The sequence below is a fragment of the Dama dama genome, chromosome 20 (genome assembly GCF_033118175.1).
Source record: "Dama dama isolate Ldn47 chromosome 20, ASM3311817v1, whole genome shotgun sequence".
Taxonomy (NCBI): domain Eukaryota; kingdom Metazoa; phylum Chordata; class Mammalia; order Artiodactyla; family Cervidae; genus Dama; species Dama dama.
The window spans coordinates 78,996,012-79,016,321 of record NC_083700.1 but is presented as its reverse complement, the minus strand read 5'-3'; the positions used below and the strand labels follow the sequence as shown (position 1 = coordinate 79,016,321).

At 42.7% G+C, this 20,310-nt stretch overlaps 1 protein-coding gene across 1 annotated transcript in view; it reads left to right on the top strand.

The window, feature by feature from the left end:
• The window catches only part of ROR1 (receptor tyrosine kinase like orphan receptor 1), a 445,737-nt gene that overhangs the window by 241,878 nt on the left and 183,549 nt on the right, over positions 1 to 20,310 (top strand). Inside the window, exon 2 of the mRNA XM_061168462.1 lies at positions 9,509 to 9,580. Coding sequence (XP_061024445.1) covers positions 9,509 to 9,580 — 72 coding nt within the window. The remainder of the gene's footprint in view (positions 1 to 9,508; positions 9,581 to 20,310) is intronic.

Genomic DNA, 20,310 nt, shown 5'->3' with positions numbered 1-20,310 from the left:
AATTGGAAGTGGTCAAAGAGGAGATGGCTAGAGTGAACATCAACATTTTAGGAATCAGCAAACTAAAATGGACTGGAATGGATGAATTTAATTCAGATGACCATTATATCTACCACTGTGGGCAAGAATCCCTTACAAGAAATGGAATAGCCATCATAGTCAACAGAAGAGTCCAAAATGCAGTACTTGAATGCAGTCTCAAAAATGACAGAATGATCTCTGTTCATTTCCAACGCCAATCATTCAATATCACAGCAATCCAAGTCTACGCCCCAACCAGTAATACTGAAGAAGCTGAAGGTGAATGGTTTTAAGACGACCTACAAGACCTTCTACAACTAACACCAAAAAGGATGTCCTTTTCATTATAGGGGACTGGAATGCAAAAGTAGGAAGTCAAGAGATACCTGGAATAACAGGCAAATTTGGCCTTGGAGTACAAAACAAAGCAGGTCAAAGGCTAACAGAGTTTTGCCAAGAGAATGCACTGGTCATAGCAAACACCTTCTTCCAGCAACACAAGAGAAAACTATACATGGACATCACCAGATGGTCAATACCGAAATCATATTGATTATATTGTTTGCAGCCAAAGATGGAGAAGCTCTATACAGTCAGCAAAAATAAGACCAGGAGCTGACTGTGGCTCAGATCATGAACTCCTTATTGCCAAATTCAGACTAAAATTGAAGAAAGTAGGGAAAACCACTAGACCATTCAGGTATGACCTAAATCAAATCCTTTATGATTATACAGTGGAAATGACAAATAGATTCAAGGGACTAGATCTGATAGAATGCCTGAAGAACTATGAATGGAAGTTCATGACATTGTACAGGAGGCAGCAATCAAGACCATCCCCAAGAAAAAGAAATGCAAAAAGGCAAAATGGTTGTCTGAGGAGGCCTTACAAATAGCTGAGAAAAGAAAAGATGTGGAGGGCAAAGGAGGAAAGGAAAGATATACCCATTTGAATGCAGAGTTCCAAACTATAGCAAGGAGAGATAAGAAAGCCTTCCTCAGCGATCAATGCAAAGAAATAGAGGGAAACAGTAGAATGGGAAAGACTAGAGATCCCTTCAAGAAAATTAGAGATACCAAGGGAACATTGCATGCAAAGATGGGTACAATAAAAGACAGAAATGGTATGGACTGAACAGAAGCAGAAGATATTAAGAAGAGGTGGCAAGAATACACAGAAGGACTGTACAAAAAAGATCTTCACAACCCAGTTAATCACGATGGTGTGATCACTCACCTAGAGCCAGTGATCAAGTCACTGGGCCTTAGGAAGCATCACTGTGGTCAAAGCTTGTGGAGGTGATGGAATTCCAGTTGAGCTATTTCAAATCCTAAAAGATGATGCTGTGAAAGTGCTGCACTTAATATGCCAGCAAATTTAGAAAACTCAGCAGTGGCCACAGGACTGGAAAAGGTCAGTTTTCATTCTAATCCCAAAGAAAGGTAATGCCAAAGAATGTTCAGACTAACACACAATTGCACTCATCTCACACACTAGCAAAGTAATGCTCAAAATTCTCCAAGCCAGGCTTCAACAGTATGTGAACTGGAACAACTGGAACGTAAACTTCCAGATGTTCAAACTGGATTTAGAAAAGGCAGAGGAACCAGAGATCAAATTGCCAACACCTGCTGGATCATCGAAAAAGCACGAGAGTTCCAGAAAAACATCTTCTTCTGCTTTATTGACTACGCCAAAGCCTTTGACTGTGTGGATCACAACAAACTGTGGAAAATTCTTAAAGAGATGGGAATACCAGACCACCTGACCTGACTCCTGAGAAATCTGTATGCAGGTCAAGAAGCAACAGTTAGAAATGGACATGGAACAACAGATTGGTTCCAAATAGGAAAAGGAGTATGTTAAGGCTGTATATTGTCACCCTGATTATTTAACTTCTCTGCAGAGTACATCAGGAGAAATGCTGGACTGGATGAAGCACAAGCTGGAATCAAAATTACTGGGAGAAATATCAATAACCTCAGATATGCTGATGACACCATCCTTATGGCAGAAAATGAAGAAGAACTAAAGAGCCACTTGATGAAAATGAAAGAGGAAAGTGAAAAAGTTGGCTTAAAGTTCAACATTCAGAAAACTAAGATCATGGCATATGGTCCCATCACTTCATTGTAAATGGGTGGGGTAACGATGGAAACAGTGACAGACTTTATTATTTTTTTTTTTTTTGGTCTCCAAAATCACTGTAGATGGTGACTGCAGCCATGAAATTAAAAGACACTTTCTCCTTGGAAGAAAAGTTATGACCAACCTAGACAGCATATTAAAAAGCAGAGACATTACTTTGCCAACAAAGGTCTGTCTAGTCAAAGCTGTTTTTTCCAGTAGTCATGTATGGATGTGAGAGCTGGACTGTAAAGAAAGCTGGGCGCCAAAGAATTGATGCTTTTAAACTTGGTGTTGGAGAAGACTCTTGAGAGTCCCTTGGACTGCAAGGAGATCTAACCAGTCCATTGTAAAGGACATCAGTCCTGAATATTCAGTCCTGAAGCTGAAACTCCAGTCCTTTGGCCACCTGATGTGAAGAACTGACTCATTGGAAAAGACCCTGATGCTGGGGAAGATTGAAGATGGGAGGAGAAGGGGACAACAGAGGATGAGATGGTTGGATGGGATCACCGACTCAATGGACCTGAGTTTGAATAAGCTCTGGGAGTTGGTGATGGACAGGGAAGCCTGGCATGCTGCAGTCCATGGGGTCGCAGAGTTAGACATGACTGAGCGACTGAACAGAATACGTAAGTTTAATTGGAGAGAAACTAGTGAAAGATACATGTGACCTCTCTGGTCTTTACACACCATTTTGATTTCTTGTGGGGACATTTTTCCCTACCCTAGCCAAGTCCTAGGTGAACTCAAGTGCCCTGGCAACTTCTCTGGCTATTGGTGGAAGTATTTAAAGCCCCTCTCTCAGAGTGAGGAGATTTCCCAGGCTCTTATAAAGGCTTTAGGCAAAAACACAGATCTCCTTCTGGCCACATTTTGGTTTTCCAATGTGTATTGCTAATGCAGCCCCTAGCCTGAGGGACCTGTGTTTATAGGTATCTTCTCCATCAGCTTCTACTGAACTGTTTTCTTCTTTTTTGACACCTTTCCTTTCCTTTCCTTTCAGTTATCAGCTATACATTATATTTTTTCTTGTGGTATTTTACTCAGTACTCTTGATGTTTTTAGCCTAGTTGGGGTAGGGGTGTGAGGAATGACTTGTGGGAAGGGGAGTCCATATCTGTCCATTTCTGTGGTAAAGAACATGCCTGCCAATTCAGGAGATGTAAGAGGTGCAGGTTCGATCCCTGGGTCGGGAGGATCCCCTGGAGAAGGAAATGGCCTCCACTCCAGTATTCTTGCCTGGAGGATCCCATAGACAGAGGAGCCTGGTAGGCTATAGTCCATGGGATCTTGGAGTCGAACATGACTGAAATGACTTAGCACACAGCACTCCTCTCCCAATAAACTGTAAGTTTTTGAAAAATGTTATGGACCAGGTCAAGCTTTTTACATCCCAGTTCTTATACCTAGAAAGTGTTACTTGTTTTGAGTGATTGAATGAATGAGTGAGTCAATCTCTAGAGTTCCATGGAAGAGACCCCAACTGTGGTAGTTTTTAAGTAAGGTAATTTTCAAAAATATGTGTATTCATTTTGAAGAAGATGTGTGCCATTATGGTGCTTTGTGTAACATAATTCCTTTAAATACAAGAACTACTTATGATCCGTAGTATTAATTCAACAGATTTAAAGAAGGAAGTAATATTTCCAAAGGGAAAAAGACATGTAAGTGTGATTCAGAAAGTATTTCCTCTCTTCCCTCTGTGTCTCTCACCACCTTGGAGGGTTTTAGAATTAGGGAGCCAAGCATTGATGGGGAGGAGTGTGGCCTCTGGTACTAGTTGTCAAACTAAGTTCTGCTGAACTTGGAGTTCACAGGGGTCCTCTGGAACAGAAGGGGTTTAAGCTAGAGAGCAAGCGGTTGTGTCTTTTGGCATTACCCGCCCCCTGTTTTGGCATCACTGGAGACAGTAGCTCTGCTGTAGACTGCCTGGGTTTGACCACAATTCCTATGCCACCCCAGCAAGCTGAGTAGACAGGTGCCCTGATTCTCTACCTCGGGCTGTCCAATCTTGGAATGAAGTTAATGATGGTACCTACCTTACGGAATTGTTGAGAAGATTTCTGAGTGTCAGCTTCTCAGACACAGAGAGGACAGTGTACAACTGTCCTGGACAACTTTTTTTTGTTTTTGCAATTCTCTCTATATACAAATATGAATAATACTACAGAATTTGGTGTATTTTAAATTTCTCTTCAACAGATTAATGACTGCCATGTGAACCATAATTGTGTCATTTACAAAGTCTTTATAAATTTTATTAAAGATGTGTAGGTGGTGGTGTTGGGTATTGATTGGAACAGTTTAAGGCTGTGGAATTGTGCCTTCTTTCTTTGTGACTGTACTGGTAACTTGTTTTGAAGACTGCATTAGACATCCAAATATAAGGTCACTGAGGATTAGGTCATTGTAGACACTCAGCGTAGTAACTCTCCACCCCTGCGCACCCCACACTGGGTGAGGGAGACTCTGACTCTCCTCAGTAAACAGACTGAGTCCCCAGAGTGGAGTGGCCCCTCGTGCGGGACCCTCGATGTGGGATGATTGTGAACTGAGGGCTGGAGTAAGGCGCAGGCTGACTAACCCCCGGAGCAGTTGGGGGATGTGGCCTGCCTGCCCTTCTAAGGAGAGCAGATTGTGACTTTCCCAAACAGGTACCTTTGGTGAAGCTGACCCACCTGGCTGTGGGCCTCTCCACTGAGGTGCTAGCGGGAGGAAGGAATCAAGGCCAAGAATGTTGTGTGTAAACTGACACTTCATACTAGAGATTTTGAAGTCTCCTTCCTGCCTTCTTCCCCCACATGATCACAAACAGAAGCCTTCTTTTACCACAGAAGATAGTGTGCCCCTTTTGTGTGACCAACACTGGCTGTTTGGAAATTCCCTGTGCATCTCTCTAAACTCAGTTTCTAAGGAGACTTATCATTCTTACAGACACAGTCAAGGGAAGATGGAGAGCAATGAGAAGGCAGTATGCATTTATTTCTGTTTTTAAAATTTATTTTATTAAAGCATGCATTTATTCCCAATCCATTTCTAAGGCCTGTATCTATCTTACAACTGTGATTTTGGCTAAGTCTCTAGACTGCTGTGGGCCTAATTTGCTTCATCTGTCAGATGAGGAAGTTGTATCAGATAAGGGGATTAAAATATCTTTTGTTTAAAGCATTGGTGCCTTTTCCATACACCTGAATATGTAACGCAGAGAAATGTGGAATTGTTCCTGTTGAAGAAGGAGCTATTGCCTGGGTCTCTTGTCTTCTGTACCTGCAAATCCTCCAAAGTTCCCTGTAAGGATACTTCCAGAAATCCTTAGGCTTGAGTCATGACCTAGTTGAACTTGTAAGAAAGTAGAATACTGAAAATAACACTGCATGACACTTCAGTTTTATATCTAAGGAGAGAAGGACCCACATATGGATTGTCACATTAAAATGTGCACCCCTTTTAAAAAGTTATAAATTTGTGAACTCTGAGCAGGGGAAATCCCCAGAGTGGTTGGTTATTAAAGTGTGACACGCAAGCAGCAAAAAACCTGCAAAAAACAAAATATATAGCTTGCTAAATAAGTCTTTGGCCTCTAAGGCCCACCCAGCTATCACATTGTAGAACTCAGTGTTACTGGCCAGAAAAGGCCCTGGGATAGCCACTTGTTCCCTCACACTTGGCCTTTGTGACCACTGGGCTGGCCACCAGTCTCATGAGAATGCTGGTTCGTGCCTGTGTAACCTCAACTTGTCACTGGATCAGGATACAGGATGTGGCGTGGCTGGGGGCTTCTTGGAAGAGCTTGTGCATCCTGTGAATATGGGGTCGCTCCCTGCCAACTGCTGAGATGAACCAGTAATCCTTGTGGAGAGCACAGGCTTTTATCAATAAGAAGGATTCAAGGCTTATTATTTTTTTTCCTTTGCTCCAAATAACACTCCCACTGTTCAGGCTTAAATACCAAAACCTTATGGTTTGCAGAATCGGTGCCAAAAAGTCACTCATCAGTGAAACTGCAAAGATAATAGCTCCTATTGATCAACTCCGGAGAAGAATGGCTTGCCCTCCTGCAGAGGTCAGGAAAGATAAGGGATGGAGTTTTCTCAAACATGCTGGATTTGCCTAAATTGGATAAAACCACATAAAAACACTGATGTTCTAAGAGAACTGGTGACTGATTCAGGAAAACCTCACAAAATGAAAAGATCATCTTGGATTAGTAAGGCATGCAAAATAGAGTCTTTCTTAAAGTACAGCAAATGTGTTATTTCAAACTGAAACAGTGACACAGCCGCTAAACTGGAGTATATCCACGCAGAGTATGTCTATCTGCCTTTCTAGACAGAGGGAGAGGCACGAAAGATCTTGAGTATCTACTCTATGTTGGGCACTGTCTTGGGTGCAGGACCTTTTTGGTTGAGAATCTGCTCTAGTCCTTACCATATTTCCTATGAGATGGCTTGTATTGTCCCCATTTTCCAGATGAGAAAATAATGGTCAAAAGACATTAAGTAACTTGGTCCTGATTACAACATTAGGAAGTGGCAGAAATTAGTATTTTAATGTAGGTGTGTATTTTCATTAAACATTCTACTGTCTCCTAGTTGGCATGTATGAGTTTGCTATTATCACAATGATGTTACACAAAGAGAGGCTGCTAGTCTGGTATTAAATATCTCATCCTTTTGCCACAGTAAAGAGAGTAAGAGAGGAACTGAATCCATCCCTGGAGGGTCCCATAGGGTCAAGACTGGTGGTCACATCTCTCTAAGGCTGTTGCTGACCTTGGAATTGCGGCTGCTTAAATCAAGATGTGCTCAATTTTTCTCACTTAAGATTCAGTCTTCTTTTCTGGAGGTGAGGGGGAAGCTTATTAAACATCATTTTTGTGAGGGACAATTACTAACATTAAACTTTTCACGTTAAATAATCCAGCCTTACTTTTTAAAAAAAAGTAGCCTAAGAAGATAATATTTGTCAGGGAGAATATTCATATTTAAAACTATTTTATCTGTTTTTATTATCATTTTATCTGAAGAGCTGAACATGTGGTTATCTCAAGGAATAGATCTTGAAGCTGAGAACAAAATTCCTCAGAATCATCACAATCAATTAATGAGGTTATGAATTGAAATTATCTTTGCTGTAGCCCAAGAACTGAGTGGTAATTAGTGTCCAGGGACACGTGGGGGAACAATTTTACTGTTAGCAGTGCCAAGAATCTATTCATTTGTCATCAGTCTCAAATTATATTCAATCAGCAATTCAAATTCAGGCTGGAAAAACCAAATGACATATAGCTAACTTTCTATAAAATTAATACTGTAAAATGAAACCTATGTTTCTGGCAATTTAGCTGTGAGCAGCAGTAAGATGAAGCTATGAAAATATTGAATGTAAATGCTGTCAAGATCTGTCTTAATCCCACCACTTCCCCACCCTTTGCTTCTTGCCTGAGTGGCCGCTGTGGCTGCCATGCTTCTATTCCCAAGCTCCCCGAAGTCTGGGTACTGGAGTGCTTGATGAGCCTTTTTATAAGAGGAACCACAGTAGTCCAAAATACTGCAAACAAGGGGCCTTTATTCAAAGAGCCAAAGTGGGTGGCGGCAGCAGGGGTGTCAGAGTGGAGTTGTGGTTGGAGTCACACATGGAGGGCTCTAGAATGTAGACAATTAGCACTTCCTGGTAAAATCACCTGTATGAAACACCCATTTCGAGGACAAGTGGTTGATAACAGGAGCACTGCTTTCTCCTGTGGTTTTCTGTTAAGCAGTTTTCTTACTTGGGCAAATTTTCCTTTTTGGCTTCATATTTTGGAATTCTGTTTGCTGTAAGATCCCAGCCATACTGCCCATCTGACTTCGGTTCCCCTAAAAAGAATGCATGCTGTTGTTGGCTCAGGATGTGGGAGGTGACTGGGGCCTTTGAGGGTGGGTGGGTTTTGTGGGGTTTGTCTACTCTCTTTCCCACCTGTTTTCTTTCCCACCTGAACGGGGGAAGAAGAAAGTCAAGAAGGTCTGCACAAACCAAACAACCCCTTTGTCTGCTGTGCATGGCAGGCTGATTAGAGACTCAGTAGACAAGCTAGAAGTGGCCTCGGCAAGGTCTCAGTGGGTAAACATCCTGTCCTTGGCAAAGCTCACTGATGACGGCATGTGGCTTCTATGGCCATGTGGCAGACGGCCTCCATCAGTAAATAAGGAAATGTAGAAGAGTGTGCTTATCTCAGTGAAAAGGTGAAGCCAGAGAGAGGTAAGGTGAAAAACAAGTCAGCTTTCAGACTTGAGAACTGGGCAGCATGGGCTGCCAGGAGGCGTGTGGGTAGTAGAGTCAGACAGACCTAGGTTTAAATACTAGTTCTTCCTGTGCCTTGCATTCTAACACAGATCCATTTTCAGTGGCTACCTAAAATACCGTGTTGAAAGGCTGTAAGGCAGATCTCAGGTTTATAGGCAAAAGGATCCATAATTGATCAATGATATCTGAAGAAAGGGGATGTGATACCATGGGTGCCTTGGATCTAATGACCCAGTCTCTGGGCCTTCTGAGATCCTGCCTAGCACAGAAGTTCTGTAATACAAGTGTGTGTGTGTGTGTGTGTGTGTGTGTGTGTGTGTACATGGCCTAAGGGGAGATTAATGCAATCCTATTAAAATGTGCTAGTAGTATGTGTCATGGGTTAAATATTCAAAAATAAAAGCATTGTTTGTATATTACAGTATATCATAAAGAGTTTTTAAATTTTCATAGTGTATCATGTCCTTAATATTTTGGATTTGCATGTTTACTTTAATTTATGGTGGTTTTTAAAGTTATCTTTGAATTTTGATTACCACAAATTAACTCTCCATATTCAAATACTTAACTTCCACTTGTCTTGACTGAAGATTTCAATATAGAGAAATCAATTTGTCTATTAAGAGAAATGCTATGAATTCACAAACACAAATGAAACCAGCAGTAGGAGCAATGTTGATCTCATGTTTCATGGGAAGACTGTTGACTCTTTTAACCTAAGACTGGTCTTTCAACAAGAAAAGGAAGAGTTTGTATTTGATCATGTTTGGTCATTTCTGCAGGTTTGGTTTTTTGTCAATGAAATATTTGTATTTAATTTTCAAGCCTGTGTTTTAAAGGAAAAAATCTTCAAATCTGGCCTCCAGTATGTTTGTCTGGATAGCCTCTATAATACAGGCGCCTCTGCCTGGCAGGCAGAGCAGACATTTAAGTTTAATAAGCTATGGGACTGCGTGGTCTCTCTCGGAAGGCAGGGCCATTGGAAATCTCCTGTAATGCTTCTAACAGCCCATAAGTTACTATATTTAATATTGCCCTTGTCTTTCTCCCCTCCCTTCTCTTTCTTTTCAGAAACAGAGTTGTCAGTCACTGCTGAGTTAGTGCCTACCTCATCATGGAACATTTCAAGTGAGCTCGACAAAGGTACACAGTGGGGACACGCAGGGCGGAAGTGGAGGAGGGGAGGCGTGCCACGCCAGGTTTAATCCTGGCATGGCTGTCCTTGAAATCAACTGCTTTTTAGATCACCAGAAGGAGCAGGGGCCAAAATAAATCCCCTGTTAACTTTGTGATCAGTTAACATTTAATTACTTGGAATTCTATTATTTCTGGAGAGGTTTTTTTTTTTTTTTTTTGCCTCTCTCTTTCCTTTCCCTTCTTTTTCTAAAGAGTTCCACATGGTAAAAATGCTTCAAGATGTGAAAAAGGGTAGTTTCTGACCTTCCTGACACTGCATCCAGTGGATCTTATTTAGAGGATTTGATTCTGCCTGAGCCAGGATTGATCAGAGATGTTTGTTCGGTGACCTCTTACGGTGAGTATTTGATGTGCTTGCAGGGTTCAGGGCAGAGTATCTGGAAGGTTTGTAATTGCCTGCGTGTACAGATGGCCACTTCCTGTGTGCAGCTGGAGAACAGGCTCCTGCTACGCGGCTGTTGTAGCATTAATTAAGCCCCACCATATGCTAAACACTGGCTACTCTATAGAGATCCTATGTCCTGGAAGATAAATCAGGCCACATTCAAACCCCCTGCAATTGGCTCATCCTACCTTTCCAGTTTATTTCTCTTTAGATTGCTCTTTTATGTGTCTCCAGCCAACTTTCTGTTTCGTTGTCTGTATCCTGTGCTTTTCTGCTTCTGCCTTTTGTCTAAGCTGTTCTTTCCATCTGAGTTGCCCTTCCTTCCTTGCCAGTCCCCACTCTGTCCCCTCTACTGGGCTTAATCGCTCAGTCATGTCCAATTCTTTGTGATCCCATGGACTGTAGTCCACCAGTCTCCTCTGTCCCTAGGGATTCTCCAGGCAAGAATACTGGATAGGATCACCATGCCCTCCTCCAGGGATCTTCCCAACCCAGGGATCAAACCCAGGTCTCCCACATTGCAGACGGATTCTTTACCGTCTGAGCCACCAGGTAACACATTACTTAAGTTTGAGCATATAGTCTATATTAGCCATAGTCTTATCTAATCCCTCAGCAGGAAGTAGCCTTTCTGTATTTGGAACCCCATAGTCTTTTCTTATGTTCATCTCTTAGCATTTTCTATGTTATATCATGGTGATTTACATAATTGTCTATCGTGCCCTTAAACCTGGAAATTCCTTGTAGGTAGGATATCTATTTTGTTCATTTTTTTTTTCTTTCTCCTGTCTCTATCAAAAAATCTAGTACATACTCTCATTTATAAGAAATTCTCAATAAATATGTATGGAATGATGAGTGAGTCTTACTGTATCTAGAGTTATATATATGGTTGGGCTATATCCATATATATGTGCAAGAATACTCACCCTAACCCTAACCCTAACCCTAATCAACAGTCTTATCAAGTTTCTCATTCAATTCAGGCATGATTCTAGGTTCTGGAATTATAGTGATGAAAGGAGCTCAAAAGTCACTGTCAAAAATTGCTTTTTATTTGTCTTCTCATGTATTCAATGGGAGTTGGATTTCCTCCCTAAGGAAAGAGACTGTTACTTTATCAAACAATAATAGGCAAATTTAGTTTGCTGGTTATACTTTTTAGGCATTTTAGAGTGGCGGAATGAGGTGAGATGTCTTTTCACCTTAGATCAGAGGACATGTGGGGTAATTTTTATTGTCAGATTTGATGTGGACATTCTTTTTCTTTTAAAGAAATATTTATTTGGCTGTGTCAGGTCTTGGTTACGACACACTGGCTCCTTAGTTGTGATGAATGGGCTTAGTTGCTTCATGGCATGTGGGATTTTAGTTCCCTGACCAGGGATCAAACCCACATCCCCTGCATTGCAAGGCAGATTCTTAACCATAGGATCACCAAGGAAGTCCCTGGACATTCTTTTTCTAAGTAAGAATTAAAACAGAGGCATAAAATATGTTACACCTCTCCATCTTCATCACCAAGCACAGTACTTAGGAAGCAATAGATTTTCAACAAATATTTGTGGATATTTTTAATGGAAAGAAAGAAATAAAGTGCACTAAATGTGCTTACTCTCTGCCAAGCACTGTGCCCGGGGCTGTCAAGTATGTGAATTTACTTGGCATACTTTTTATGGAACCAACAGAAAAGAGTATATCTTTGCATATTACATGTTGCTGATCAAGTTCTAGTTATGGCTCTAGAAGGACATAATGTGTGTGTGTGTGTGTGTGTGTGTGTGACCCCATGGACTGTAGCCTGCCAGGCTCCTTGTCCATGAAATTTTCCAGGCAAGAATACTGGAGTGGGTTGCCATTTCCTGCTCCAGAGGATCTTCCTGACTCAGGAATTGAACCCACATCTCTTGCATCTTCTGCATTGGCAGGTGGATTCTTTACCACTGAGCCACCTGGGAAGCCCCAGAAGGACATCAGTATGTGCCAAAAAAGCAACAAAGCTACCAGTAAGAACCTAGCCTGCCAGGCTATGAATTTCTAGCAGACTAGCACTATAATTATCAGCTGTTGCCCTTCAAGAAAGAAGTATTATCAAGAGTAGAGAACCTACTGGTCAAAGGGTGAAACTAAGGCAGTGGCCGAACTCCTTTGATTGGTTAGCGTGGCCTCCCAGAGAGCATGGATGACTTTCCAGGGATTCTTGATGTCTTCTTTCTCTAGAAGATATTTAGTATATGGTCTCTACTTCCCATTGAGAGTGTAAGTGAAAGCTGATTGATTCATTTGTTCATTGAATGATGAAATCTTTATTGCTTCCTACTCTGATCTGGGCATAGTCTGAAGAATCAGGATCAAAAGATGAATCAGACCAAGGTTTCTGTCCTTCATGAACTCAGAACTGAGAGAGAAAGACTAGTATCTAAAGGCATAATAAAATCTTTCTGGTCAGATAGAGTCGTCAAGGGACATTCTTTCCAATCACAGAGGGATGTTAGTGTAAATATACAAGGGGGAAAAAATCCAACACCAGGCTGGTGTGCAGAAAGGAGAAATCCCCAGGTGCCTGAAATGAAGAACAAGCCGTGATCAGTGGGAAGGAATGAAACAAAAGGTCCTGTGAAAACATGGGAAATATGCATGATTCTTAGGGGGTTGGGGTTTCAGAATCCTATGGGGATGAGAGCTGAGGCAATAGGAAACAAACTCCTTACCAAGGCTGTCAATGAAGAATGAAGGACCTGAGTATGAAATAAGGATATTTCTGCTGAGGATTGAGTAGGGAAGTCTGTCAACTATGCTGGGCCACTGGGATCACCCTCAAAAAAATTAAAACCCCAACCTATGCTCTACATGGGTATGGGGTTGGGGTACTTCTCTTATAGTGCACAAGCCACAAACCAAGAAGATAATGTAAAAACTGGGTCTGGAATTGATTAAACTATGTGATCCTGAGAGGGGCAGCCTAAAGCCTAAAGTTGCATGGGTTTCCCACAAAAAACAAAATTTAAAAACTCAAAACCACAAAACAACAAAACTCCTGATGTTGTGTACTTTTAAATATTATAGTGTGTAGAAGAGAGGGAAAAAGCCACCATTAGTGAAAGTCAGACAAAAGACATGGAGAAGTCCCTATCTTAGAAGCTACAGGCAATAGATCAATTTGAGAGAGTAAGTATGTTTAACATGTTTTCTGGTAAAAGAGGAAATAGAAACCATAGGGCAAGTACAGAATAAGATGACTGAAAAGTAGACATTTTACATGAACTAAATAGAAATTCTGTAATTTAAAAATAGAGTTGTAGAAATTAAAAATTTGTCAACTGGGTTAAACAGTGGATGCACTCAGCTGTAGAGAGAAATGGTGAACTGGGAGATAAATTCAAGATAATATGGTAGTTCAGAGATTAGAGCATCACCTTAACCATTCCCTCACCCGCTTTTCCCCACAGTGCTTAGACAGACGCTAAGACAGACAACATTCCAGCTTTGGTGGGCTTTGCCTTCTAGAGGGAGAAATAGACAATTATGAATCCTTTCATTGACCCCATTGACCATGCTATCAACAATACCTCAACACATTTAATGTGGGTGTGCCATATCACCCCATATCTGTTTTGCTGCAAATCCTTACCAGGCTGTATTGATATCATCAATTCTGTGCCCATCTCTTTTAAAATCAGGGCTCTCTTATCCTTTGGCAGCTCTTATTGCCCAACACAGTGCCTGGTGTGTAGTGGAAAACATGTGTTAAATGGTATGGGTTCCAACACCATCTGTGCCAATTTATAGCTATTATGTGTGAATTCCTACTAGGGGTGGGGCACTTGCCAAGCATGTGAAGGCACCATTTGAATTCCCACCATCCTGTGCAGTAGAACAGACAAGCATCTGAGGCTCAAGGGGGTTAAAGGACTTGGCTGAAGGGCAAAGCTGATGAGTGGTAGTGCCAAGATTCCCACCAAGACCTCCAGGCCAAGTCCAGGGATCCATGCCCAACATGGCAGCTGATTACGCTCTCTCCCTTGCATTCATATCCCCTCCTCCAGTGGGACAATTGCCCTTACCTGGAAAAGAAGTAAAATAAAAGTCTGTCACTGGGTATTCTCTAATGCCTTTCTGTTCATCGACCTGCTCTATCCCACTCGTAATCCCAGATTAGCTTCCCAGCTCTGTTTCACCCATCAATCCCACTCTGGTTCCCCAGCTTCACACTGATCCTGGTTTTCTGTTAAATGAGTCCAGTCAGGGGCATTAAACAGTTACCTGTTTATCCTTTCCAACAGGAAATGAAATTTAAAAGAGACAAGGCCACCCGGGAAGAGCCGTTGAAAGCTACTATTGATGGGGCACAGGGGTGATTTCTGAAACAAATGCTTCAGAAGCAAGTGCCTCCTAAAATAAATCGATCTACAGGGGCCCAACCTCAGCTTCCCCATGGGGGTTTTGGGGTGGGGTGTGAGGAGGGCCTCTTTCCCCCTCTTCCATTTTCAGTCACATGAGGTCTCAGAGGTTCTCTATAGAAAGCCAAATGTTTCTTTTGGAGAAAGCACTGGAAATTGCACCCGTAGGTAGCAGAAACGGAGGGAGCCTCAACTTAAAAAAAGAAAAAAATACTGAGGCCTGATTCCAACTGCCAATAGTTCTCTGTGCTGACAGACTAGATTTGGGGGTATTTTGTCCTGCTTTGCTTTTTTAAGAGCCAGCTTTCTCTACCAGCTCGGAGCTTTACACATGGCAAGGAGGCATACAGCAAGGTTCTTATGAGCATGAACTCTGGAGTTACTATGACTCTGAGCTTCCTTTTGCTCACCTGTGGAGCAGAGGCCTTGGTCTCTATCAGCTGAGATTGTTTTCCTGGCCAACTAACACATCTGCGGGTCACGCTTGGGTTGTGCCCTAGGATACCTGCTTGCATGGTTGTGGTAGACAGATCTGTGCTGGCCTCAGCCCCTTAGCTCACTGTCAAGGGCTGTGGCCTTGACCCAGGGAGTGGTTGCTTCCTTTTGTCCCCACTCTCTGTTAATAGATTTGTCCTTGGTACATGAAGAGTCTGTTTAAATGACATCAGAGCTTGGTTCACAGCTAGACCTCAAGGGGCAATTGAGTCCTTTGTTTGTCTTCTAATTATATGTTTCTGGAGCAGGGGCAGTGGGTGAAGGGGCCAGAGATGGATGAACTGGATCAGGAGCCTTGGTACTTGGCAAGCTAAAGTATAGTCCTCCTGGGACTAGTAGCTTATCAAAGGAATTTCTGGGGATATCCATGTGGTATTCTAAACCACCCAAGTTCAACAGGCTTTAACCTTATGCATTGTCTTCTAAATATTGATAGCATTGTTTCCTTTAGAAAGACTGATATCATCCTGCCACTGTTAACTGCAAAAGCACTTGGAGCCTATGTAACTTTATATGGAAAATGGGAGAAGTAGTATCACTCCAAAGGGTTACATAGAGTCTAAAGTCCCACCCTGGTGGCTCAAATGGTAAAGAATCTGCTTGCAATGCAAGAGACCCAGGTTCAATCCCTGGAAAAGGGAATGGCTACCCACTCCAGTACTCTTGTCTGGAGAACTCCATGGACAGGGGAGCCTGGCGGGCTGCAGTCCATGGGGTTACATAGAGTCGGACACGACTGAAGTGACTGATCACGCACGCATGCACCCACTCCAGTGTTATTGCCTGGAGAATCCCATGGACAGGAGCCTGGCAGGCTACAGTCCATGGGGTCACAAAGAGTTGGACACACCTGAGCAACTAAGCATGCACACACGCACAGTCCCACCACAGTCTCTAGAACAAATAGCTACTCATTGCAGGTAATGCTATTGCCCCCACCCCTTCTTATTCCCAAGGGGAGGGTAATATGATCCATTGAATGAGCACTGGACAGAAAACCTAGAATCTCCTCACAGCTCAAATCCACAACCAGTTCAGTGACTTGTCAATTAAGCTCTGGGCGTCAGTGCTCTCACCTATAAAAAGGGATTTATCAATCCTTCTTCTATAAGGCTTCAGTGCTACAGGGTCCAGTATGATAGCCACCAGCCACCTGTAGCTGTTGAGTACTTAAAATATGGTCAGTCCAGAATCAGATTAGTGTGACTATAAAACCTAAACCAGATTTCAATGGCTTATCTCATTGGAAAAGGACTTAAAATACCTTATTAATAACTTTTACATTGGCTATATAAATCAATCACTTAAACAGTTATAGAAATCCAATCATTAAAATGATCATTTCTCATATATCAAATTTAGTGAAATACACAGGGAGACCAGCCTGGTGCTCTGTGATGACCTAGCAATGTGGGACACGGGGGTGGAAGGGAGGTTCAAGAGGGAGGGGATATATGTATACTTATGACTGATTCACGTTGTTGTATGGCAGAAAACAGCACAACATTATAAAGTAATTATTCTCCAATTAAAAATAAATTTAAAAAAGCAGCAGCAGCAACTATATATATATTATTTAAATTAATTTCACCTGATCCTTTTTAATCTGGCTACTAAACAGTTAAAAATTGCACATGTCACTTGCATTATAATTCTGTTCAAAGCTGCTGCTCTAGTGAACCAACAGCTAGAACCTCAGATAAATCTCCTAACCTATGTTTTCTCCTTGCAACATGAGATGTTCTTATATCTATGTAAGATTTAACATTCTAGGAACTGGTTTTTATTAAAAGAATTTTTTTGAAAACTGATTGTGTGTGTGTGTCTGCGCTTGCGGTTGCTTCAGTCGTGTCTGACTCCTTGCGACCCCATGGACTGTAGCCTGCCAGGCTTCTCTGTCCATGGAATTCTCCAGGCAAGAATACTGGAATGGGTTGCCGTTTCCTCCTCCAGGGGATCTTCCAGACCTAGCGACTGAAACTGCATCTCCTACATGTCCTGTTTGGCAGACGTGTTCTTTACCATTAGTGCCTCCTGGGAAGCCCCAGTTTTGTGTGTGTATAATGCTTAAAAATATGTCAAGTACTTTATGTGTAATGGATGAGCATTATTGATTATAATCTGATCAGTACTCTCAGAGAAAGGCTATATTTTAAATAATCTCCCTCCTGTGGAGAAAAACTTTGTAGGTTAGAAGTCCAAAGCACAATGGTTACATGAAGGATAGCAATGGGACCTCAAAACAAGTGAGGAAACCCCAGCTCAGGCAGATGTTGGGTATATTCAAACAGGACTCTGATGATCCAGCATTGCCTCTGACTCTCAGGCTTCACTGTTCACTGTTCTCCCTTGCTGTCTCTGCTCCACTGGCTTCCTTTAGTTTCCTCTAACAAACAAAGTGCTTTCCTCACCAACGGCACTGCCCAGAATCCCCTTTCTCTTGCTTTCCCCCTCCTTGGTATCTTGACCTAATTGTCATCTCCTCAGATAAGTTTTTCCTGGTCATCCACAGTTTCCTTTTCCTTTATAGTGATTTTAAAAAGTAGGGAAAAGTCTGGTCTAGGTTTGGAGGCAGTGAGACGAACCCCTTCTTGATAAGGAAGCAAGGGAGCTTCTTGCTAACTCTACTGAGTCTGCTTTACCCCTCACTGACTCAATACAAGCTTTCAGTCCCTTTGCCTGGAACCCAGCATGGAAGCATGTGACATGGAAATCATTTCCTCTTCAACCAAACTCCTCTCTCCAGGACTCTTGTTAATCCTCTTTACTTGACAAGTCCTTTCACTTTAGGGAAGGGAACCTCCAAGATGAGAACTGTGGGATTTTGTCATAAAATAGAGCAGAAAGGACCCTTTATGGGTAATCTTGATCCTTCAAAGCCTGCTCCAAGGGGAGAAGTTGGCCATTGGACATCACCCCTGGGGCAGAAAGAGTCAGCCTCCCCATTCAGTACTCTGTCCAGCCCATCATTCCAGCTCTAGCACCAGCTCTCAGCACCACTCCCTTCCATCAGGCTTCTCTCCCTTCCCTGGTGTGCTGCTGCCAGTGGGGCTTTCAGCTGAGAGGCCTGGGGCCCTAGAGTGTTCTGCAAATGCCCAGCATGGCTGTATGAGGGGCACAGAGCTCCCCCTTCCCAGCAACTACAGCCCAGTTGAGACAGAGCAGCAATCAAACAAGCCTGGAGATGTTTATGCTCCTGTGCTTACCATTTAGAATCAGGATAGAGATTTATCCACCTCCTATCATGGGTCTCAGATTCCTTCCTCCCTTGGTACTGTTTTCAGTGTGTGCGTGTGTGTGCTCAGTCATTTCAGTTATATCCGACTCTCTGTGACCCCATGGACTGCAGCCCACCAGGCTCCTCTGTCCATGGGATTCTCCAGGCAAGAATACTGCAGTGGTTGCCATGCCCTCCTCCAGGGGATCTTCCCAACCCAGGGATTGAACCTGCATCTCTTACATCTCCTGCATTGGCAGGCGGGTTCTTTACCACTAGTGCCACCTGGGAAGTCCATTCCTCGCAAAGACAAATCACAATCTTGTATTGATAAATAATCAGGAAGCAGCAGAGAAAACATTTCTTCATACTCCCAGGCAAGCTTTGTCTTTGTCTGGTGTCTTCGATTGGATTTAAACCTGACTACCTAGAGACCTTCCTGAGCACGCACTTCAGAAATGGCTTTGGAATTTGGCCTCAAGCTGCTTCTAGAAACTTGTGGACTAGAGTCCTACTCGCAGGGATTATAGGAGGCCTTTGTAGTCCTGGGCCTACAGGACTGGTCAACCTTTGAGGACTTGCAAGGACATTTGGACTTAGACGCCTCTTGACAAGGGAAGGAGAAGAGACTCTACAAAGTGCCGTATGGTTCCTGCCCCAGCATCCGTTGCTCCACCCACTCCACTCTTTCTTGCTGTGTTCTAGAACTGGTCACTCATGGTTCCCCATCCTATTTCAAGCCACTGTGAAAACTCTGCTATTCGCTATAATAAGTGTACTCTCCACCCTTTTGCCACCCTTAAATACCCTGTACAGATTCACCACTTGGAATAAATCTTTCCTGACCCCACCTTCCCCCACAGAAAATCACATCTTACTCTGTGGGGGAAGTGGCCGTGCCCCACTGTACTGCTGGGGAATGCTGATTCCACGTATATATTTTCATTTTCTTTCTCCTCCTTCCTCTCTCATGCAAAGAATATGCATGAAGCATCTTCTTCACGTCAAAGAAAGTCATCATGGCCCACCATTCTAGTAGGAGGGTCAGCTAGGAAGGGCACTGTGGAAAGTGCTTTCAGAGCCACAGGAGTAGCTTGCCAGGCTGTGAATCACTTGACATCAGAAGTTAGGTGTTATTTCTGTGTCCCTGTAGTTCTGACTCTAGTCAGTTCAGTTCAGGAGCTCAATCATATCCAACTCTTTGCGACCTCATGGACTACAGCACACCAGGCTTCCCTGTCCATCACCAATTCCCGGAGCTTGCTCAAAACTCATGTCCATCAAATGGGTACAGATGTTTGAATAGATAAATAAATGAGTGGTGAAAATCAGAACTTCAGAATTGAAAGGTACTTTAGAGTCATTGTCCTCTAACTGCTAGTCTCAGAATCACCTGAAGAGACCCAGGCTCACTGAGGCAGACTAGACCCTAAGCCTCTATAGTTAAATCAGCTTCCCAGGTGATTCTGATTCTCATCAAAGTTTGAGGTCCACTGATAGAGTTGTAGGTCTTAACCCCTGCTGTGACTGGGCTGATTTAAAAAGTTGTTAATACCTAGGTCTGGACTTCCATGGTGGCTTAGATGGTGAAGAATCCACCTGTAATGCAGGAGACCCATGTTCGATTCCTGGGTCAGCAAGGTCTCCTGGAGAGAGAATGGCTACCCATTCCAGTATCCTTGTCTGGAGAATTCCATGAACAGACGAGCCTGGTTGGCTACGGTCCATGGGGTCTCAAGACTGAGTGACTAATATTCAAAGCCTAGGTCTGTTCCCCACTCCCATTCTCATTTCACTCTTCTCATACACAGTCTGATTTGAGGGGTTTAAAAGCTCTCTGGGTGATTCTAATGTGCAGTGAAGCTGGAGAACCACTGGTATAGAGTTCTAGGCTAACCTACAGATCTTACCATAGTGTTCTAACAAGTGATTTAGTTAGGTACAGATGCTTGGAACTTTCTCCATTTCTGTCCTTAATTTTCTGAGCGAATACAGAGAAGAACTAGGCTTGGAGTGAGAAGTCCTTGGTTTATATTTGAGCTCTGTGGCTAACTCAATTTCTTGAAAATTGTGCTTTACTTTTGAGTGTTTTTTTTTTTTTCCTGCCTTTTTTAATCTGTAAAATGGGAGAGAACACCAGTCTGCTAGGGTTGTCTTGAGTACAAATGTGATGACAAAG